This window comes from Pristiophorus japonicus, chromosome 1 (assembly GCF_044704955.1).
Source record: "Pristiophorus japonicus isolate sPriJap1 chromosome 1, sPriJap1.hap1, whole genome shotgun sequence".
In the NCBI taxonomy this organism is placed as follows: Eukaryota; Metazoa; Chordata; class Chondrichthyes; family Pristiophoridae; genus Pristiophorus; species Pristiophorus japonicus.
Genome location: NC_091977.1, coordinates 103,693,233 through 103,717,128, shown reverse-complemented (window position 1 = coordinate 103,717,128; position 23,896 = coordinate 103,693,233). Strand labels below are relative to the sequence as shown.

Genomic DNA, 23,896 nt, shown 5'->3' with positions numbered 1-23,896 from the left:
GGAAAGCAATTTGTGAGGAGGACACAAAAAATCTGCAAAGTGATATGGACAGGCTAAGTCAGTGGGCAAAAATTTGGCAGATAGAGTATAATGTGGGAAATTGTGAGGTTATCCACTTTGGCAGAAATAATAGAAAAGCAAATTATAATTTAAATGGAGAAAAATTGCAAAGTGCTGCAGTACAGAGGAACCTGGGGGTCCTTGTGCATGAAACACAAAAAGTTATTATGTAGGTACAGCAAGTAATCAGGAAGGCAAATGGAATGTTGGCCTTTATTGCAAGGGGGATAGAGTATAAAAGCAGAGAAGTCCTGCTACAACTGTACAGGATATTGGTAAGGCCACACCTGGAGTACTGCGTACAGTTTTGGTCTCCGTATTTAAGGAAGGATATACTTGCATTGGAGGCTGTTCAGAGAAGATTCACTAGGTTGATTTCTGAGATGAGGAGGTTGACTTATGAGGATAGGTTGAGTAGGTTGGGCCTATACACATTGGAGTTCAGAAGAATGAGAGGTGATCTTATTGAAACATATAAGATAATGAGGGGGCTCGACAAGATGAATGCAGAGAGGATATTTCCACTCATAGGGGAAATTAAAACTAGAGGATATAGTCTCAATAAGGGGCCGCCCATTTAAAACTGAGATGAGGAAAAATTTCTTCTCTCAGAAGGTTGTAAATCTATGGAATTCTGTGTCCCAGAGAGCTGTGCAGGCTGGGTTATTGAATATATTTAAGGCGGCGATAGACAGATCTTTGAGTGATAAGGGAATAAAGGGTTATGGGGAGCGGGCAGGGAAGTGGAGCTGAGTCCATGATCAGATCAGCCATGATATTGAATGGCGGAGCAGGCTCGAGGGGCCGAATGGCCTACTCTTGCTCCTATTTCTTATGTTCTTATGTTAGAGGGGATTTGAGGAGAAATTTCTTCACCCAGAGGGTGGTGAGGGTCTGGAACTCTGCCTGAAAGGATGGTAGAGGCAGAAACCCTCATCACACTTAAAAGTACTTGGATGTGCACTTGAAGTGCCATAACCTACAGGGCTACGGACCAAGTGCTTGAATGTGGGATTAGGCTGGATAGCTGTTTGTTGGCCGGTGCAGACACAATGGCCCGAAATAGCATCCTTCCATGCTGTAAATTTCTATGATTCTGTGAAGCATGAAGAAGCAGATTTATGTTTCACCCTCCCAATCTCGGTAATCTCCTCCAGCCCCACAACCTTACCAAGATGTCTGTGCACCTCTAATTCTGCCCTCTTCAGCATCCATGATTATAACTGCTCAGCCATTGGTGGCCATGCCTTCTGTTGCCTAGGCTATAAGCCCTGGAATTTCTTGCCTTGACTCTCCGCCTCTCTACCTCTCTTTCCCCCTTCAAAATGCTCCTTAAAACCTAGCTCTTTGACTAAGCTTTTGGTCACATGACCTGATTTCCCCTTAGTGCCTCGGGGTCAAATTATTTATCTCATAATACTCCTGTGAAGCACCTTGGGATGTTTCACTACGTTAAAGGCGCTATATAAATACAAGTTGTTGTTGTTACTTGTGCTGCAATAGCAGTGCTAGTGCTGAAAATTGGCCCCTGTCCCTTTTGGGGCGGATAATTTGAATTAGATGAAAATTTAGCACCTGTACAGATGGGGCAGAGAATAGAGAGATATTGGTGACTTTGTTTTCTCGGAAGCCTCCCGGTGATCTTGGGCGCTGTAGGAGGCGGGAGTGGGACGGAAGAGAGGCGGGAGCAGGGCAGAAGGCAGGTGGTGTCATTTAGCATTGCGCTGAGCACATCAGCGCAGTGCTGACGGGTAGTAACGTCCTTACCCTTCAGTTAAAGGGGTGGGACTCCGCGTGGTTGAGTGAGGTCTCCGCGGCGCCCACTGGGTCATCGGGAGTGCCAGGCTGCCTGTTGGCAGCCGGGCCGAGCCTGCAGCCACTATTGTTGGCCAACTTCAGAGTCTGCCGGCAATTAAAAGGAAATGTGGCGGGGCGGCTGCACCACCCAGCCACTGGCAGCTTCCCGCCTCGCCAAGCCGTCGGGGGCACCGACCGGCAGTGGCCGTTTTTCCACGGGGCAATTTCCCACATGGGGCAGAAAAGGGGTCGCCACTGGGCAGTAAGGGGTTGGGGTGTGGCGGACAAGGGGTTGGAGCGCCGGGCGGGGCGGAAAGTCGCGGCGCGGCGGAAATGGGGCAATTGCGGAGGGGTCGTCTGGCCCCGGTCAGAATGGCCTTACCACCCCTTTATAAAGGGGGAAATTTCGGCCCCCTAGTGTTTACATCTAAATCAGGTACAGACCTGAGAGTGTGCAATTAAAACAGGTGAAAACCTACCTTTCCTTTTGGACTTTTCGTGTTGGCAGGATACATGAAGATTCCTCCATACTTCAACGTACGGTGAACATCTGCCACCATAGAGCCTACATATCTTGCACTGTAGGGAGCAGTGCCATCCTGCACAGAGGACAGAGATAATGTAAGTGAATGCAGCTATTCTGAAAAACAGTGCAATGCACTGTTAATTTCACTTAATTGAGTATCCATCCTGTAAATATATAGCTTTCTCTCCTAATTTTCACATGAAGGCAGTAACTTTCCAGGGTACAGTTTCATAGGTGCTGAACTCTCTCTGGTACTGTTGTGTATGGAGAAAGAGTCAGACTGAACACTGAGCTCAAAGTAAAGTGTGACCTTAGTCTTTTATTGCAGGTCTCCAGAGTGCCTCTCCAACCTGTGAAGCCTCCTTAAATACCTGTGCTCCCAAGGGATGATGGGATCCCTTGGGACTCCAGGGGATGAGCCCTCTGGTGGCTGTACAGAGTAAATACAAGTCCACATATACAGCAACACTCCCCCCCAAAGTCAATAGTGTAACTATTTACAATGTGAGTCGATCTGGGGCCCTTCTTGCCCTGGTTGATTGTCTCGGTGTGAAAGCTCGTGTTGTTGAATCATTTGTTGGGCCCTCGCTGGGCTGCTGTGCAGCTGGCCTTGCTGGGCTGCTTGGTGTGTTGGGCCCTGCAGGGCTGCTGTGAATGATGGGTTCTGCTTTGTGGTTAACCGTGGTGCCGGTTGCCACTGGTGTGTATGTTGGGGGATCAAAAAAGGTAGGGTCCAAGGTGGGTTGCTCAGGATAGTCCATGAATCTGAGTTTGATTTGGTCCAAGTGTTTCTGGTGAATGAGTCCATTTGAAAGTTTGACCCGAAACACCCTGATCCCTTCTTTTGCCATCTCAGTGCTGGGAAGCCACTTGGGACCTTGTCCATAATTTAATACAAATACAGGATCATTGATTTTAATCTCGCGTGACACATTTGCGCTATCATGGTATGCACTTTGTTGAAGCCGCCTGCTCTCTACCTGTTCATGTAGATCAGGGTGAACTAATGAGAGCCTTGTCTTAAGTGCTCTTTTCATGAGCAGTTCAGCAGATGGGATCCCAGTGAGTGAGTGGGGTCTCGTGCGGTAGCTAAGCAGGACTCGGGATAGGTGAGTCTGCAGTGAGCCTTCAGTTACCTTCTTCAAGCCTTGCACTGCTCTCTCTGCCTGACCATTGGACGCTGGTTTAAATGGAGCAGATGTGACATGTTAGATCCCGTTACGGGTCATGAATTCTTTGAACTCAGCACTGGTAAAACATGGCCAGTTGTCGCTCACCAGGACATCGGGTAGGCCGTGTGTGGCAAACATGGTCCACAGGGCTTCCAGTGGTGGCAGCGGACGTGCTAGCCGACATTATCTCACATTCAATCTACTTGGATTACGCGTCTACAACCACAAGGAACATTTTACCCAAGAACGGGCCTGCATAGTCAACGTGTACCCTAGACCATGGTTTGGAGGGCCAAAATCATAACCTCAGCGGCGCCACCCTGGGTACATTGCTTAACTGCGAGCATGTATTACATCTGTGAACGCAGGACTCTAAGTCCGCATTGATACCGGGCCACCACACGTGGGATCTGGCTATCGCTTTCATCATTACGATGCCTGGGTGGGTACTGTGGAGGTCATTGATGAAGGTGTCTCTGCCCTTCTTGGGGACCACTACTCGACAGAAGACAGTCTGACTGTATAGACATTTCATCTTTGCACCGCTGGAACGGTTTTATCTCTTCCTGCATTTCCACTGGGACACTGGACCAGCTCCCGTGAAGCACACAGCTTTTGACTAGAGATAATAAGGGGTCCTGGCTTGTCCAGGTTTTGATCTGCCGGGCAGTGACGGGTGATTGCTCACTCTCAAATGCTTCCATAACCATGGCTAGGTCTGCGAGCTGCGCCATTTCCACCCTTGTGGTGGGCAATGGCAGCCTACTGAGAGCATCGGCGCAGTTTTCTGTGCCTGGCCTGTGGCGGATGGCGTAGTTGTATGCAGACAACGTGAGTGCCCATCTCTGGATTGGGCCGATGCGTTGGTATTTATCCCTTTACTCGCGGAAAACAGTGGCTTATGGTCAGTTTCCGATTCGAATTTTAGTCCAAACAGGTATTGATGCATTTTCTTTACCCCATAGACACATGCTAACGCTTCTTTTTCAATCATGCTGTAGGCTCTCCCAGCCTTAGACAGACTCCTGGATGCATAAGCAACCGTTTGCAGTTTCCCGAAATCATTAGCTTGTTGCAATACACACCCGACGCCATATGACGACGCATCACATGCTCGCACCATATGCTTACATGGATCATACAACACAAGCAATTTGTTTGAGCATGACAATTTCCTTGCTTTTACAAAGGCATTTTCTTGGCTTTTGCCCCAAACCCATTTGCCTCCTTTTCGTAGCAAGACATGCAGTGGTTCTAGCAGTGTGCTGAGATCCAGTAAGAAGTCACCAAAGTAGTTCAAGAGTCCCATAAACGACCGCAGCTCCGTCACGTTCTGTGGCCTCGGTGTGTTCTCGATTGCCTCCGTCTTCGCGTTGGTGGGCCTGATGCCGTCTGCCGCAATCCTCCTTGCCAGCACCTACACTTCAGGCGCCAGGAAAACGCACTTCGAGCGTTTTAACCTGAGCCCCACGCGGTTGAGTCGACTAAGAACCTCCTCCAGGTTCTGCAGGTGCTCGACTGTGTTCGGCCTGTGACCAAGATGTCATCCTGGAAGACCACGGTGTGCGGGACTGACTTCAGTAAACTTATCAAGTTTCTCTGGAATATCGCCGCCGCTGATTGGATTCCAAATGGGCATCTGTTATAAACAAAAAGACCTTTGTGCGTGTTGATGCAGGTGAGGGCCTTCGATGATTCCTCCAGTTCCTGTGTCATGTAAGCTGAAGTCAGATCCAGCTTCATGAACATCTCTCCTCCCGTCAGCGTTGCAAAGAGGTTGTCGGCCTTTGGTATTGGCTATTGGTCCTGCAGTGAGAAACGACTGATAGTTGTAATCGCCACAGATTCTGACGGTGCCATCTCCCTTGAGGACTGGGACAATTGGACTGGCCCACTCGCTGAACTCGATCGGTGAAATGATGCCCTCTCTTTGCAGCCGGTCTAGCTCGATCTCTACCCTTTTTCTCATCATGTACGGTACTGCTCTCGCCTTGTGATGGATGGGTCGCGCCCCCGGAATTAGGTGGATCTGCACTTTTGCTCCTTGAAATTTCCCGATGCCTGGTTCGAACAGCGAAGGAAATTTGTTTAAGACCTGGGCACACGAAGTGTCATCAGCGGGCAATAGCGCTCGGACGTTGTCCCAGTTCCAGCGTATCTTTCCCAGCCAGCTCCTGCCGAGAAGCGTGGGACCATCGCCCGGTACCACCCAGAATGGTAGCTTGTGCACCGCTCCATCGTAGGAGACCTTTACGGTAGCACTGCCGATCAGTTCTTTAGTGTAAGCTCTTAGTTTTGGTGCAAACTGAAGTTAAGACTGGCCTTGAGGCCTTGTTGCACCACAACCTTTCGAAAGTCTTTTTGCCCATGATGGACTGGCTTGTGCCCGTGTCCAGCTCCATTGACACCGGGAGTCCGTTTAGTTCAGCATTCAGCTTTATCGGGGGACAATTCGTGGTGAATGTGTGCACCCCATGTACCTCTGCCTCCTCAGTCTGAGGCTCTGGTTCATCGTGACCCTCCGTGGATCTGTCCTCCTCTGCAACATGGTGGTTTGCAGGTTTAACAGACTTTGCAGCTTGCCTGCACACTCGTTGGAGGTGTCCCATTGTTCCACAGCCCTTGAAAACGTACCCTTTGAATCGGCATGAATGGAAACGATGATCACCCCCACAGCGCCTTGCATTCATCACCCTTGATGGTGGACTTTGAGACATCTGCGGACGTGTAGCTGCAGGTATGTGTGACCTGCCCTGTCCGTTACGATTCGAAAGCAGCATCACTTTGTTCACAGTACTTGTAGCAGCACTTGTGTGCTGAGAGATTTGCTTAGTATTGTCACTGGTGGCAATGAACGCCTGGGCTATCGCTATGGTCTTACTCAAGGTTGGGGTCTCTACAGTCAAAAGTTTGCAAAATATGGTTTCGTGGCCAACGCCAAGTATGAAAAAGTCTCTGAGCATGTTCTCCAAATGTCCTTCAAATTCGCAATGTCCTGCAAGGCGTCTTAGCTCGACGACATAATTCGCCACTTCCTGACCTTCAGACCTTTTGTAGGTGTAGAACCAGTACCTCACCATCCGAATGCTTTCCTTCGGGTTCAGATGCTCTCGGATCAGTATGCACAAATCATTGTACGATTTCTCCTTGGGTTTCGCTGGAGTGAGCAGATTCTTCATGAGGCCATTCATTGGTGCCCCACAGACGGTGAGGAGGATCGCCCTTTGTTTGGCAGTGCTCTCTTCCCCATCTAGCTTGTTGGCCATGAAGTATTGGTCGAGTCGCTCCACAAAAGTTTCCCAATCATTTCCCTCCGAGAATTTCTCCAGGATGCCCACTGTCCTCTGCATCTTTGGGTTCGCTATCTGTATCTCGTCGCCAGTTGTTATGTATGGTGAAAGAGTCAGACTGAATGTAAAGTGTGACCTTAGTCTTTTATTGCATGTCTCCAGAGTGCCTCTCCAACCTGTGAAGCCTCCTTAAATACCTGTGCTCCCAAGGGATGATGGAATCCTTTGGGACTCCAGGTGATGAGCCCTCTGATGGCTGTACAGAGTAAATACAAGTCCATATATATAACAGGTACCTCATCCAAATGACCATTCTTAATGTATGAGCTTAAACAGTGAGGCCTGAAATTTCCTCAATGTGATTTACATTGGACTTTAAAAAAAAGTGTAGCATCCGCCTGTGTGTATGGAAGGAGATACATCGAAGTTTCCTGGTATGTGGCTCAGGTATTAGGTAAGACTGGTGTAAAATCGGTGTAAGTAACTGAACCAGCAGGAACTTCTGTGCAGCCTCTTAAATTCAATGTTCAGTGTGTGCTCTTCAGTAGAACTCAAGGATCAAGCCAGTAAGATAGAAATAGTGCTTGGGTCTGGCATTTCTCTCTCAAGTTACTTCACTGCATGTCTTACCAATATTTTTATTACACTTAGACAGAATTATGAATCTTCATGTGTCATCTGTGCCCAGAGGGCATCATGGCGTGGCAAACAACCAAAGAAGAATGCACAACTTAACTCTTTTAGACCTCCAGCTCCTCGTGGAAGACTTTGAAGGAGGGACAAACAGAATCCTGGGTGTGGGTGCCACTAAGTCACCCAGAATTATCACTCACGCCACATGAAGGGAGCCAGCACTGACACTGACTCCCAGCTCCCTCACTCCCAAGACTGCAGAGCTGTGCTACAAAAAATTCCACATCCTCAGCAGGGCAGGCAACGTAACATACTTTCTTCCATGTTCACCTTGGGCACCCAGTACACTCTTCACCCATTTAAAGCAACGTTAACTCAACTAACTCTTCATAGTGCTTTTTGGTTAAGGGGGGCTCGAACTCATCATCTTGCACTTTGGCTACCCAGCTCCCCTCACAACAATTAGTTACATGCACAACCCTAAAAACCCTTCTTCCACTTTAATATCCTCACACCCCCATAATCTCTTAGTTCACCTCTTCAATACCACTTATCACACACTCCTCAACCGCTAGCCTTACCCTCAGTCACTCTACTTTCCTGCAGGACAAATTGGCATGCAATGACCACCACAAGCAAGACCCTAGGCTGGGGGGGGGGGTTCCTCAACCTGAAGTATCTGACCCCTTCGAGGTGAGGGGGTGCTCTGGCCACCTTCAATGTGACGTGGATGCCGTTGATGACACCCTGTAACTTGAGGAAAGCAGCAACCTTATAGAACATTGTGGCCCTTTATTTCTGCTGCGTGGCTGTGAAGTCAAATGTAATAAAGTGGTCTGCTCTGTTGTATAGTGTCAGTGACCTGATGTATGTATGACCTTATTATTCCCTGGCTTATCTTGCATAGATCCCTGGAGGGTGCCTGAAAAGAGTCTGAGTCATAAAATTAGAGGTCAGTGGTCAACTTCATAGCCACTGTCAGTGTCAGTGTCAGAATGTCAGTGTTCTCTCGCTCAGGCCAACATCCCCAGCATCGAAGCACTGACCACGCTCGACCAGCTCCATTGGGTGGGCCACATCATCCGCATGCCCGACACGAGACCCCCTAAGCAAGCGCTCTACTCGGAACTCCTACACGGCAAGCGAGCCCCAGGTGGGCAGAGGAAACGTTTCAAGGAAACGCTCAAAGCCTCCTTGATAAAGTGCATCATCCCCACTGGCACCTGGGAATCCCTGGCCCAAGACCACCCAAAATGGAGGAAGAGCATCCAGGAGGGTGCTGAGCACCTCGAGTCTCGTCGCCGAGAGCATGCAGAAATCAAGCGCAGACAGTGGAAGGAGCGTGCGGCAAACTATATACAGCACCCAACCTTTCCTTCAACCAATGTCTTCCCCACCTGTGACAGAGACTGTAATTCTTGCATTGGACTGTACAGCCACCTGAGAACTCACTTTTAAAGTGGAAGTAAGTCTTCCTCAATTTCGAGGGACTGCCTATGATGATGATGATGAGCCACTGAGCGAACAGAGCGGGCAGATGAAAGTCGCCTGTGATCTTCGTGCAGCAGGTCATAGAGATGCTCTATTGTAGCTTTTGAGAAGTGAACACTTCTGATTCAGAGCTCCTTAGAGACGTCCATATAGGATCAATGCTGCCTGTACATTTTTTCAGATCTGGTGGGCTTCAATCTTCTGGCATGCTCTCTGATGTCCTTCTGTCCAACCTGTGCAAATGTTGACTGGCTCCCCCAAAAGGGCATGGGATTCTTTGGGATTTTCATGGAAAAGTGGGCCGACGATAATACAGCACTATGGAACCATTCATGGGCGTACTCAGGAAACCTTGTGATTTCCCATTTGGCCAGTCCATCCCTGAACCGGTGCTACTCATCCTCCTCCTTCATAATAATGCCCCGGGGCAAAGTCACACATGACCCCGAGTTGCTCTGACCGTGGGGGTGGGAGGCTTGAGAAAAATAAAAACTTGTATTTATATAGTGCTTTTCACAATCTCAGGACATCCCAAAGTGCTTTACAGCCAATGAAGTACTTTTTGACGTGTAGTCACTGTTGTAATGTAGGAAATACGGCTGCCAATTTGTAGGGAAGTGATTTATAGAATCATGCAGCGTAGAAGGAGGACATTTGGCTCATCGTGCCAATGCTGGCTCTATGAATTAGTCCCACTCCCCTACTCTTTCCCCATAGCACTGCAGATTCTTCCTTTTCAAGAGCTCAATTTTCCCCAAAGCTTTTTTTTTGGCATACTTGAAGAGTTTGGGGGCCCAAGTACACCAAAAAAAATTTTCTAAATTTCCTGTTGGATTTCTTCATTTTGGCATGGCCTAACCTGTCCTTTAGTTTTGGGGGTGGAGTCTTGATCTGCACCAAAAAGATTGAGCTGCCATGGTAACCAGGGACACAATGCGAACTGAGGCTGCAAAGTGAAGCATACAGCCAGCTCCCAACACATTAAAAGAATTGAAAAACACATAACAGCAACTTACTTTGGGCGGGGTTGGAGGTAAGTTGCTGCTATGTGTTTTTTAATTCTTTTAGTGTGTGCCCGGGCACCTGCTTGCTTGCGCCAATTTATTTAATTCTCTGCAAGGGTTTTCTGGAGGGGCCACATACGCTGGCCTAAGCAGAACTGGAGTAACTCTCAGCTGGTCAAACTTCCATAAATTACCAGAATTGGCGCGGGTGGCTGGTTACGCCCCCTATGGCTGAAAAAATAATGACCTAAAAAAATCGTAACTAACTGAGTTACGCTGGTGCAAATTGATTGGGGAAACTCTGGTTTATCAACTTAGGCCAAAAAGAGCAACCTGCTCCAAAAAAAACAGCGCAACTCGCTGGGGAAAATTGAGCGCCAAGTATTTATCCAATTTCCTTTGAACGTTACTATTGAATCTGCTTCTACCAGCCTTTTAGGCAGTGCATTCCAAATCCTAACAACTCACTGCGTAAAAGAAATTCTCCTCATCTTCCTTCTGGTTCACAAGCGGAACAAGTCATTTAAACCCGAATTTCCTCACTAAAAATCATTCCTATGCTGTTGCAGCACTGCTAATGCACTGTAAAGAGCAAGGAAATTTGCCTTGAGTGTTGACAAGTTATTCAATCATGGGGGGTGTCACACTTGAGTCCAATTCTGTCCAAACCTAATTTCCACAGATATACTTTCCTACAGTGGTCACTGCATGGCAAATAGTAATGGAAACCCTTGCCAACTCTTTCCCTAGCTAGTCATGGATATTGAGGGCAATTGCAGCATCTCATCTAGCATATACATAGGAAATATACATAGATGACCTGGAAGAGGGGACAGAGTGTAGTGTAACAAAATTTGCAGATGACACAAAGATTAGTGGGAAAGCGGGTTGTGTAGAGAACACAGAGAGGCTGCAAAGAGATTTAGATAGGTTAAGCGAATGGGCTAAGATTTGGCAGATGGAATACAATGTCGGAAAATGTGAGGTCATCCACCTTGGGAAAAACAGTAAAAGGGAATATTATTTGAATGGGGAGAAATTACAACATGCTGCAGTGCAGAGGGACCTGGGGGTCCTTGTGCATGAAACTCTTTTTGGAGTTTATCTGCAAAACAAAACACATTAAACCGTGCCACCCGACCTGGGTGACACACCAGACATTTACAAGGCCCTTTTTTTTTTCCTTTTTTTGGTTTTTTTTTTGGTTTTTTTTTTCCTTTTTTTGGTTTTGTTTTGGGGCACTAAAATCACAATTTCTCCCCAGTGCCCCCTATAAAAGGGAAGGGGACACTAAAAACACCGGCAATTAAAACAAATTAAACTTTAAAACGTAAAATCAAATTAAAATTTGGTTGCCGGGCGTGATGATGCACTCCAGTCCCTCCGATGCCCACCTCTCGCGGAAGGCCGCGAGCGTACCGGTGGACACCGCGTGCTCCATCTCCAAGGACACCCTGGACCGGATGTAAGAGCGGAAGAGAGGCAGGCAGTCAGGTTGAACGGCCCCCTCGACCGCCCGCTGCCTGGACCGGCTGATGGCACCCTTGGCCGTGCCCAGGAGCAGTCCTACGAGGAGGCCTTCGGACCTACCCGCTCCCCTCCGCACAGGGTGCCCAAAGATCAGGAGAGTGGGACTGAAGTACAGCCAGAATTTCAGGAGCAGCCCCTTCAAATAATGGAACAGGGGCTGCAACCTTGTGCACTCAATAAAAACATGGAACACGGACTCCTCCAGACCGCAGAAATTGCAGGCGGCCTGGGAGTCCGTGAACCGGCTTAAAAATTTGTTGCACAGCACTGCTCCGTGCACCACCCTCCAGGCCAAGTCCCTGACGAATAGTGGGAGGACCCCTGTGTAGAGTGCCCTCCATCGGGGACCCCCGCCTCCTCCGGACGGCAAGATGGTACGCCATGGCGTGTCCGGACGGCAGGCGAGGATGGCAAAGTTGAGAGTGTGCAGGAGCAGCTATCAACTTTTGCTCCTGCCTGGAGAGCCCTGAGAACAGCCCAGGAAGAGAAGGAAGGAAGGGGCTTCACCACCAACTTTCACCCAGAGGAAGAGGAGGAAGAGAGAAAACTTACCAACTTTTAACATTTCTACAAAGAGTTGGAGAGAGGGGGAAAGACCAAAACAACATCCAGTGTGGAAGGAGGGAGACTCTACTATTTCTACAGGTGGGTGTGGGTGCATTTCCAAAAAGACTTTGTTGAATCGGTGGGGGGAGGAAAGAAGACCACTGAGGGCCGGAACATCGCGGGGGGTGTGTGTGTGTGGAAGTGTGTGTGGGGGCCTTGCTTACAACTAGGCCCCACACACAACTGAACCCCCCCCCCCCCCCAATTGCCTAGCCTGGGATAGCTGGAGCTACCAGGCTGAAGATTTCTTTAATCACCCACTGAACATCGTTAGGAGTGTGTGCCTGGTGGCTCTAGCTGCCCCAGGTGAAGACGTCTTCTCCCCCCACCTGAAGACCAATCCAAAGACTGTGTTTTTGTGTTTTGCCATCTGGGGAGTGCACCCACCCACAGCTGCGAGGGGAGACCTGCCCTCGCAGTTCCCCCCCCCTTCCCACCCCCCTCTCTCTTTCTCTGTTACTCTCTGTTTCTCCCCTCTCTCTCTGAGACCCCTTCCTCCTAATTTAAAAAAAAGATAAAACAATTAAGACAACTGAGCAGAGGGAGCAAGGCCCCTCCCCAATTGCCAACTAGGGGAGAGGTGTGCCTCGTTAAGAGCTCCTCTGCTCAGTCAAATCAAACGAGGCCAATCAAGACCATTAAGGCCTGTGACTTTGGGGTGGGTGTAGCCCTTAAAGGGACCCCGTGATGGCGACCCCATCCACGCCGGTGGCAGGGCCAGCAAAAACATATGCGCAGGTGGCAACCGCTTCCACGGCACCTCCTGCGCCACCTGCTGCCCTTCCACCCTTTCGACTTATTACTAAAAAACACGGGGTCAAGAGCTACACTCACCCCACAATGACCATCGAGGAGTGCGTGCGGGCGATGGCTGGGGTAGTCGGCCCCTCGGCCATTGTCGCAGCCTCCAAGATGTCTGGGAAGGCCGTGTTCTTCCTGGGGTCGGAGCGGGCGGTGTCCCTGGCCCTCGAAAAGGGGCTCACGGTGGGCGGGACGTTCCTGCCGGTGGACCCTCTCGAGGCCACCGCGCAGAGGGTCATCATATCGAACGTCCCGCCCTTTGTTCCCGCTGAGCTCCTCCTCCCTCACCTACACCAACTGGGGGAGGTAAGGTCGGGGATCAACTCCATACCGCTTGGACTCCGGGAGAACAGCCTGCACCACGTGTTCTCCTTCCGCCGCCAGCTCTTTGTCCGGCTAGCGCGGGAGGAGACGACGGAGGGTTATTTTAATGTGGTGCACGAGGGGACTGCCTACCGCGTCTTTTGGACGTCGGACGGCGTGCGGTGCCATGCCTGCAGGGAGGTGGGGCACGTTCGCAAGAACTGCCCCGCCTCCAAGGCCGCCAAACCACCGAAGGCGGCCAAGGCTGGCGCCGCCGCCACCCCTCCCCCTAGATGCGTCCGCGTGCCAGGAGCCGTAGGTGCGCGAGCATCGCCGGGGGCCGATGCTTTCACGGCCTCTGGCGGGGGGGAGGGATTGCGTCCGACCGGAAAGAAGGCGCGGAAGAAGGCAAAACATCCAGAGGCGGATCCCCTCAGTGCGCCAGAAAATATGACCACCGCGCTCAGCCCAACCCCGTCACCGGCGAGCGCGGGGTGCCCTGAGCCCGTGCCTGAGCCCTTGACCAATACCGCAGAGGGGCCCGGGCGCAGGCAAGAAAAGGAAAAGGGGGGGGGCGGAGCGGGAGGCCTCGGCAGACATGGAGGTCTCCCTGCCTTCGCGCACCCCCAGGAACAAAAAGAGGCACCGCCCCAATGAGGCGGAGGGGGAACAACATCCCTCCGCGGAGGAGGCGGTGCCCGCCGCGTGTCCCGCGTCCCCCACCAGCGCCCCCAAATTGCGCTGCAGGCGCGAGGAGTCTTTCCCCGGGGAGGGTGAGGCAGTCGAGGCTGCCCAGCCGCTGCCTCCTGGGGAGGGCGTGAAAGATCTGCCTGTCGTGGGGGGCGTGGGGCCGGCGGAAGAATGCGTAGCCGCCGGGTCGAGCATCCCGGGGACTGAGGTGGGCGGGGACGAAAAGGCCGAACCTGAGCCCGCCCAGCCAATACCCAACTTCCCCCGGGATTTGCTCGACTCGGCAGAAACTGAAAATTTTAACATACATCCACACGCTGGGCCGGGGGGTGGCGGCGGGGAGGGGGAAGAACAACAACCCTCGCCCCCTACTTTGGAGCTGAGGGACTTGGTGGATCTGGAGAATTTTCTAAACCAGGTCTCTCCGTGTTCCCCGGCTCCTGGGGCGGAGGAGGAACCCCTTCCGCTGTCGCTTCCCGACCCAGCACCAATTTTAAAAGAGCCCAGTGGGGACTCCTCTGCCGACGATCCTGGGGGTGGGATCGGGGCAGAGCCAGGGCCGGATGGAGCGGCCGGGCCGTTTGCCGTACCTCGTGCGGCCGACGGGCCGGCTGCTAGCGGCGACCTCCCGGAGGGGGACGGGGACTCGGTGGAGGACGCGGGTGAAGATCTCGAGTCCATCGCCAGTGAGGCGGTGGATCTGCTCGCGGCCGCCACTGAGACCCTCCTCATTCCCGCAGAGGAACTCCGGGACTTTTTGGTCCAGTGCCGGGGTCGCCGCGACCAAGCCCGTCTGGCCCTGGAAAGATGGTCCGAGCCGGGGCTGCTCGTCGCGTCCGTCCGCGCCGCCGCTAAAACCATGGCCACGGGCGGGCCCTTATCAAAGGCTCAAGGCCTTGAGCTGCGCCGGCTCAAAAAGTTCCTCGCTGGGCTGCTGAAGGAGTGGAGGTCAACAAACGACTCCATTCCCCCCCCACAATAGGTTAGGTAGAGGTTGCACTATGCTCTAGTCATGAAGATAACCATAGCCAGCCTCAACATCAACGGCGGCAGAGGGGCACGCCGTAGATTTGACAATTTTTCGCTCCTGCGGGAGGGGAAATATGCGGTGTGCTTCCTGCAAGAAACCCACACCGTTCCGGGAGACGAAGCCACGTGGCTCCTGGAATGGCAAGGAGAGGTCCGCATGAGCCACCTCACCGCCATTTCTAGTGGGGTGGCCATCTTGCTGGGCCCGCATTTTCAGCCGGAGATCTTGGGGGTCGAGGAGCCCGTGCCAGGCCGCTTGCTGCACGTAACGGTTCGCCTGGGGGACGTGCCGCTCCATCTCGTGAACGTGTACGCCCCTCAGCCCGGCCCGCAGCAAACGCGCTTCTTTGAAGAGGTGTCCGCTCTTCTTGGCTCCGTCGACGTCGGCGACTGCATTGTCCTCGGGGGGGATTTTAACTGCACCCTCGAGGCGAGGGACCGCTCCGGTGTCCTGCAGTGCATTACGGCGATGGAGAAGTTGAGGGACCTGGTCGGGTCCTTCGACTTGGTGGACGTCAGGCGAAATCTCCACCCCGACTCCAGCGCCTTTACTTGGGTGAGGCCTGGAGTTGGATGGTCTAGAGTCGACCGCCTTTACGTGTCTCGGGCGTACGTTTCCTGCGTCCCGGCGGCCTCCATGCGGCCGGTGCCGTGTTCGGACCACCACCTGGTGTGGGCGGAGCTCGCTTCGCTCCGCGCGAGGACGGGGTCCGCGTACTGGCACTTTAACAACCGGCTGCTGGAGGACGTGCGGTTCCAGGACTCGTTCCGTCGATTCTGGGCCGACTGGAAAAGGAAGCAGGGGGGCTTCCCCTCCTTGAGGCTATGGTGGGACGTGGGCAAGGCTCACGTCCGCGTCTTCTGTCAAGAGTACGCGAGCGGGTCGACGAAGAGGCGGGCGGCCAGGGTCGGGCGCCTAGAAAAAGAGGTGCTCGACCTGGAATCCCGTCTCGGTCAAGTCGTCCAGGACCCGGCCCTGCGGACGGTGTGCGAAGCGAAGAAGGCCGCGCTGAAGGACCTGCAGCTCGTCGGGTCCCGAGGCGCGTTCGTGAGGTCGCGGATCCGGTTCCTGCGGGATCTGGACCGCGGCTCCCCCTTCTTCTACTCGCTGGAAAAAAGGCAGAGTGTCCGTAAGCAGCTCTTGACGCTGCTGGCCGACGACGGCTCTCTCGTCTCGGATCCGGAGGGCGTCAACAACAGGGCCCGTGAATATTACGGGGCCCTGTTCTCTCCGGATCCGTCCAGCGAGGAAGCGCGTAGAGTTTTGTGGGAGGACCTGCCGAAGGTCAGCCCGGAGGGCGCCGAAAATCTGGAAGCTCCGCTAAGCCTGGCGGAGCTGACCGGTGCCCTCGACCGGCTCTCGAGGGGAAAATCCCCGGGGCTGGACGGCCTGACCGTGGAGTTCCACAGGGCGTTCTGGGACGTCCTGGGGGGCGACTACGTGCGGGTCCTGGGGGAAAGTCTGGCGATCGGGGAGATGCCCCTCTCTTGGCGCAGGGCAGTCATCGTCCTGCTGCCTAAGAAGAGCGATCTCCGCCTCCTTAAGAACTGGCGCCCGGTCTCCCTCCTCAGCACGGACTACAAAATTTTCGCCAGGGCGATGTCTGCTCGCCTTGGTGCCGTGCTGGACCACATGATCCACCCCGACCAGTCCTACACGGTCCCGGGCCGGACAATCCACGATAACATCCATCTGGTCCGGGACCTCATCCATTGTTCCCAGGAGGCTGGTCTGTCGGTCGCCTTCCTATCCCTCGACCAAGAGAAGGCGTTCGACAGGGTGGATCACGACTATCTGCTCGGAACTCTGCGCGCTTTCGGGTTCGGGACGCATTTCGTCGCCCGGATCCAACTTTTGTACGCCGCCGCGGAGTGTCTGATTAAGGTTAACGGGTCCTTGACGGCGCCCCTTCGCTTTAGGAGAGGGGTGCGCCAGGGTTGCCCCATGTCCGGCCAGTTATACGCCGTTTGCGTGGAGCCTTTCCTGCGCCTCTTGCGGACGAGGTTGACGGGACTGGCTCTGCAAGGGCCGGGCGTGGAGGTCGTCCTCTCGGCTTACGCCGATGACGTGCTCCTCGCGGTAGAGGATCCTGCTGACCTGCGGAGGATGCGTGAGTGCCAGGAGATTTACTCGGCCGCGTCCTCCGCCAGGATCAACTGGGAGAAATGTTCCGGACTCCTGGTGGGTCAGTGGCGGGTGGACTCCCTGCCGGAGGAGCTCAGGCCTTTTGCCTGGAGCACGACCCATCTCCTCTATCTGGGAGTCTACCTTAGCCCCAACGAGGGAGCCTGGCCGGCGAACTGGCAGGAGCTGGAGGCCAAGGTCGCCGCTCGCCTAGGGCGCTGGACAGGACTGCTCCGAGTGCTGTCCTACAGGGGTCGAGCGCTAGTCATAAACCAGCTGGTGGCCGCAATGTTGTGGTACCGGCTGGTCACTTTGACCCCTCCCCCTGCGTTTGTCGCCAAGATACAGAAGAAGCTGGTGGACTTCTTCTGGAACAACAGGAAGCACTGGGTCTCTGCTGCGGTCTTGAGTCTCCCGCTTGAGGAGGGCGGTCAGTCGTTGGTGTGCGTCAGCGCCCAGCTCGCGACTTTCCGTCTTCAGACCCTGCAGAGATACCTTTACGTCGAGCCCCCTCCTAGGTGGTGTGCTCTGGCGAGGTATTTCTTCCGCCAGCAGCGTGACCTCAATTATGACACGCAGCTCCTGTTTGTGAACTTGGGGGTGCTAGGACCGCCCTCCGGGAGCTGCCTGTCTTTTACAGGGAACTCATCAGGGTCTGGAACAAAGTCTCCACCAAGCGCAGCTCTCCGCCGGCTGGAGTGGCGGCCGTCCTGCAGGAGCCGCTGCTCAGGAATCCGTACCTCCACGACCGAGGTTTTATGTGGCGGTCGGAAGAGAGGGCTGTGGCTGGTGAGGTGACCAGGGTCAGGGACCTGCTCGATGGCGGAGGAGCGGGCTGGATGGCGCCAGACACACTGGCGCGGCGCCTAAATTCTGCCAACGTCCGCCACGCGGCCGATGCCATCGAGTCGCTAAAAACATCTCTGGGCCCTGACTCCGTTAGGTGCATTGAGGAGGCTCAAGCACGTGGGGAGATCCCGTCCGAACTGACCCCCGTCCGGACGGAATTCCTCATCGGCGCCAAACCCCGGAACCTCCCTCGGGGGCCGGCGCCTCACAACTTGAGCCGCCTCGGGGAAATCCCCTCCGTGCCTTTCAGTTCCGCGCAGAGGGGTTTCTTGTACGGGCTCCTTGTGCATGAATCCCAAAAGGTTAGTGTGCAGGTGCAGCAGGTAATCAGGAAGGCGAATGGAATGTTGGCCTTCATTGCGAGAGGGATGGAGTACAAAAGCAGGGAGGTCCTGCTGCAACTTTACAGGGTATTGGTGAGGCCGCACCTGGAGTACTGCATGCAGTTTTGGTCACCTTACTTAAGGAGGGATATACTAGCCTTGGAGGGGGTACAGAGCCGAGTCACTAGGCTGATTCCGGAGATGAAGGGGTTACCTTATGATGATAGATTGAGTAGACTGGGTCTTTACTCGTTGGAGTTCAGAAGGATGAGGGGTGATCTTATAGAAACATTTAAAATAATGAAAGGGATAGACAAAATAGAGCAGAGAGGTTGTTTCCACTGGTCGGGGAGACTAGAACTAGGGGGCACAGCCTCAAAATACGGGGGAGCCAATTTAAAACCGAGTTGAGAGGAATTTCTTCTCCCAGAGGGTTGTGAATCTGTGGAATTCTCTGCCCAAGGAAGCAGTTGAGGCTAGCTCATTGAATGTATTCAAATCACAGATAGATAGATTTTTAACCAATAAGGGAATTAAGGGTTACGGGGAGCGGGCGGGTAAGTGGAACTGAGTCCACGGCCAGATCAGCCATGATCTTGTTGAATGGCGGAGCAGGCTCGAGGGGCTAGACGGCCTACTCCTGTTCCTAATTCTTATGTTCTTATGTTCTTATTATTAATGAGACAAATGATTGCACCTGGGATCTTTATGATTGATATGGCTTGACACCATATAATGCAGTGCAACCAAGCCTTAAGAGGGGAATTCCCTGTTAACAATTTTAAAAGCCTGATGGAAACTAAATCAATTTTCTACATGTAATATGTTTGCTTTGGTTAGCCCAATACTTATAACTTAATAATCATCTGTTGTTGCCAGGATTAGATATCTGGACAATGGAATGCAAACAGCCTCATTCAGCTCTATATTCATTATGACTGGATGATAATGTACAGGATATGTGTCAGGCCACTGATTATCAACACTAGTAACCCAACCACATAAAACAACCACATTTTGTAATAGTTAGCAGAACAGGTATTAATTTGAAAATGTTTGGCAGTTTCTGTTTCCCCCTTTTATATGGAAGCTTGACATATCAAACCCCCTTTGTGCTCATCTGAACAGATTATGGATCACATGAATAGCTATAAGCTTTCACAGAGTTACTCATCTTCTACCGCAGATCAGATAGTAACAGCTTAGACTGTCATCGGCTATTACCATGCTGCATTTCCACCTAATCATCACAATCCGTACTCAATTAGGCTACCACCAGTCTAACAAAGCAAACTGAGCACTGATATGCAGGACTGGAACAAGGTTTGGGAGGCAGTTGAGAAGGTGAGGCAAGGACAAGACTCATATCATAACTATAGCCTTGATATTTCAGAAAGCAGAATTATTCCCTGAAGCAAACATTCCATTTCTCAGAGCTCCTGCAGAAACAGATGATAACATAAGAAATAGGAGCAGGAGTAGGCCATTTGGCCCTTCGAGCCCTCTCCACCATTCAATGAGATCATGGCTGATCTTCTACCTCAACTCCACTTGCCTGTACTATCCCCATATCCCTTGATTCCTTTAATATCCAAAATTCTATTGATCTCTTTCTTGAATATATTCAAAGACTGAGTTTCCACAGCACTCTGGGGTAGAGAATTCCAAAGATTCACCACTCTCTCAGTGAAGAAATTTCTCCTCATCTCATTCTAAATGGCCGACCCCTTATTCTGAGACTGTGATCCCTGGTTCTAGACTCCCCAGCCAGGGGAAACATTCTCCCTGCATCTACCCTGTCAAGCCCTGTAAGAATTTTATATGTTTCAATGAGATCACCTCTCATTCTTCTAAAGTCTAGAGACTACAAAAAGCATGAGAAAGAATTGTCCTGTATAGTGGGACTGCATAGGTAAGTTTAAAAGTTCAGCATAAAAACATAAGAAATAGGAGCAGGAGTAGGTCATTTGGTCATTTAATAAGATCATGGCTGATCTGATCAGGACAACTTTTCAAGTCTGAGCTACATGAGAATAATACAACAAAAGGCATTAATAACTGATAGAGCTAAGGGATTATATACCAATGGCAGTATATGAGCAGGCCAGCATTTATGGGTATATGAATCTGGGTTGAATAGGGGAGCCATTACCAATTTACATGCCAACCCACTGCTGCAGTACAGAAGGATCTGGGGGTTCTTGTACATGAAACACAAAACGTTAGCATGCAGGTACAGCAAATGCAATGTTAGCCTTTATTGCAAAGGGGATAGAGTATAAAAGTAGGGAAGTCCTCTTACAACTGTACAGGGCGTTGGTGGGACCACACCTGGAGTACTGTGTACCGTTTTGGTCTCTTTATTTAAGGAGGCAGTTCAGAGAAGGTTCACGAGGTTGATTCCTGAGATGAAGGGGTTGTCATATGAAGAAAGGTTGAGCAGGTTGGACCTATACTCAATTGAAGTTCAGAAGAATGAGAGGTGATCTTATTGAAAAGCATAAGATTCTGAGGAGGTTTGACAGGGTAGTTGCAGAGAGGATGTTTCCCCTTGTGGGGGAATCTAGAACTAGGGGGCATAGTTTCAGATTAAGGAGTCGCCCATTTAAAACAGAAATAAGGAGGAATTTCTTCTCAGAAGGACGTGAATGTTTGGAATTCTCTACCCTAGAGAGCTGTGGAGGCTGGGTCATTGAATATATTTAAGGTGGAGATATACAACATTTTTGAATTATAAGGGAGTAAAGGGTTATGGGGAGAGGACGGGGAAGTGGAGTTGAGGCCAAGATCAGATCAGCCATGATCTTATTGAATGGCGGAGCAGGCTCGAGGGGCCAGATGGCCTTCTCCTGCTCCTATTTCTTATAAGAACATAAGAACATAAGAATTAGGAACAGGAGTAGGCCATCTAGCCCCTCGAGCCTGCTCCGCCATTCAACAAGATCATGGCTGATCTGACCGTGGACTCAGCTCCACTTACCCTCCCGCTCCCCGTAACCCTTAATTCCCTTATTGGTTAAAAATCTATCTATCTGTGATTTGAATACATTCAATGAGCTAGCCTCAACTGCTTCCTTGGGCAGAGAATTCCACAGATTCACAACCCTCTGGGAGAAGAAATTCCTTCCCAACTCGGTTTTAAATTGGCTCCCCCGTATTTTGAGGCTGTGCCCCCTAGTTCTAGTCTCCCCAACCAGTGGAAACAACCTCTCTGCCTCTATCTTGTCTATCCCTTTCATTATTTTAAATGTTTCTATAAGATCACCCCTCATCCTTCTGAACTCCAATGAGTAAAGACCCAGTCTACTCAATCTATCATCATAAGGTAACCCCCTCATCTCCGGAATCAGCCTAGTGAATCGTCTCTTTACCCCCTCCAAAGCTAGTCTATCTTTCCTTAAGTAAGGTGACCAAAACTGCATGCAGTACTCCAGGTGCGGCCTCACCAATACCCTGTAAAGTTGCAGCAGGACCTCCCTGCTTTTGTACTCCATCCCTCTCGCAATGAAGGCCAACATTCCATTCGCCTTCCTGATTACCTGCTGCACCTGCAAATTAACTTTTTGGGATTCATGCACAAGGACCCCCAGGTCCCTCTGCGCCACAGCATGTTGTAATATCTCCCCATTCAAATAATATTCCTTTTTACTGTTTTTTCTTCCAAGGTGGATGACCTCACATTTTCCGACATTATATTCCATCTGCCAAACCTTAGCCCATTCGCTTAACCTATCTAAATCTCTTTGCAGCCTCTCTGTGTCCTCTACACAACCCGCTTTCCCACTAATCTTTGTGTCATCTGCAAATTTTGTTACACTACACTCTGTCCCCTCTTCCAGGTCATCTATGTATATTGTAAACAGTTGTGGTCCCAGCACCAATCCCTGTGGCACACCACTAACCACCGATTTCCAACCCGAAAAGGACTCATTTATCCCGACTCTCTGCTTTCTGTTAGCCAGCCAATTCTCTATCCATGCTAATACATTTCCTCTGACTCCGCGTACATTTATCTTCTGCAGTAACCTTTTGTGTGGCACCTTATCGAATGCCTTTTGGAAATCTAAATACACCACATCCATCGGTACACCTCTATCCATCATGCTCATTATATCCTCAAAGAATTCCAGTAAATTAGTTAAACATGATTTCCCCTTTAAAACTGAGATGAAGAGGAATTTCTTCTTTGAGGATTGTAAATCTATGGAATTCTCTGCCCCAGAGGGCTGTGGAGGCTGGGTCATTGAATATATTTAAGGTGGAGATAAACAGATTTTCGAGCGATAAGGGAATAAAGGGTTATGGGGAGCGGACAGGGAAGTGGAGCTGAGTCCATGATCGGATCAGCCATGATCTTATTGAATGGCGGAGCAGGCTCGAGGGGCCGTATGACCTACTCCTGCTCCAAATTCTTATGTTCTTATGATGGAATTCACCTCATCCCTCAGCTGTATTTTAAATAATGTTATATATTACAAGTTTCCCCAAGTAAGAGATCTTCTCCCAGCATGACCAGATTTGCCATCCTTGAACCTCTGTACTTCCCCGCCACCTCTTAACACACTCATCCCACCGCTCCCCCACACTGAGCACCTCTAACTTCTGTCACACTGCTGAGAAAACTCATATCACCTCATTTTATCAGCGACACCTCTCAATCCCCCTCCCAATGTTCCCACACCCTGTCACCACCTTCCCTATGCTAATTCTAATGCTGGCACACCCAACACTTCCTCCCAATGCTTCCATCCCTCAGGGTTCCTCCAGTTTCTCCATTATCTGACACCCTTCTCTCACTTCTACCATCTTATTGCTCCCACACCCTGCAATTCCCTTCTCAGTTCTCCCAGACTCTTGAGATGCCCCGATTTTACCACATCCTATGAGTACTCCCTTTCCCAAACTGCAGGGCTAGCCTTCTGACCTATACATCCCCAACTTGGTTTTTGTTCCCTGGAAAGAGCTCAAAATTCCTTATGTGCATTTTTGACACCTTTAAAATAATTAAAAAGTGCAAAAAACATATTTAAGAAATTTTGGGCCTGAGTTTGGTCAAACCTAAGTTCTACCCCGTACCGTCGAAAGGACCGCTAAGATCCTGACGGCACCTTGGGCGGATGTTTGGTGAAAAAGTGGGGGGGAAAAAATGCCCGACGGAAAAAATGGGCCTTACATGCCGATTCTGGGCAGCAGCGGGCGGTGGGTCAGATTCTGGGCGGCAAATGTGATCATCAGCAAAGTAACGCCGAGTATAGAGTCAGGCCCAGGGAGGGGAGCGGGGGTGTGGGAACGGGGAAAAAAAGATTATTTAAACTAATGGAAAAAAATCTATTACAATTCTTCAGAGGACCCTATCCACCAAAATCGCTGCAAAAGAAAAGAAAACAAGTGCACTAACCTTTTCTTGCAGGTCTTGATACTTATCGTTCAGGTAAGACCTGCCTCTACACAGCAGTCTTTTCTGCTGCTGGAGTGGAGGACCGCCTGGACCAATCTCGTTGGGGAGCGGGTGGGAGGATTTTTGTCAGCATTGCACGCCGATGGACACCAGTGGATGCTCCCCAGCAGTCTTCTCTCCCCGCCGGCGTGAGGGACTCACCAAACTCGCTCGGCAGGGAGAGCGCCCAGAAAACAGGGAGACCGTTGAGAAAACTCAGTGGCAGCCGC

The 23,896-nt window shown here is 51.2% G+C and overlaps 1 protein-coding gene across 2 annotated transcripts in view; it reads right to left on the bottom strand.

Annotated features, from left to right (window-relative positions):
* LOC139265176 (fructose-1,6-bisphosphatase isozyme 2-like) overlaps positions 1 to 23,896 on the bottom strand; it is a 144,007-nt gene that overhangs the window by 4,871 nt on the left and 115,240 nt on the right. Inside the window, exon 6 of one of the 2 annotated variants that reach the window (XM_070882112.1) lies at positions 2,337 to 2,456. The exons of the other annotated variant lie outside the window; for it this stretch is intronic. Within the exon in view, the coding sequence (XP_070738213.1) occupies positions 2,337 to 2,456 (120 nt within the window). The remainder of the gene's footprint in view (positions 1 to 2,336; positions 2,457 to 23,896) is intronic. 2 annotated transcript variants of the gene reach the window in all.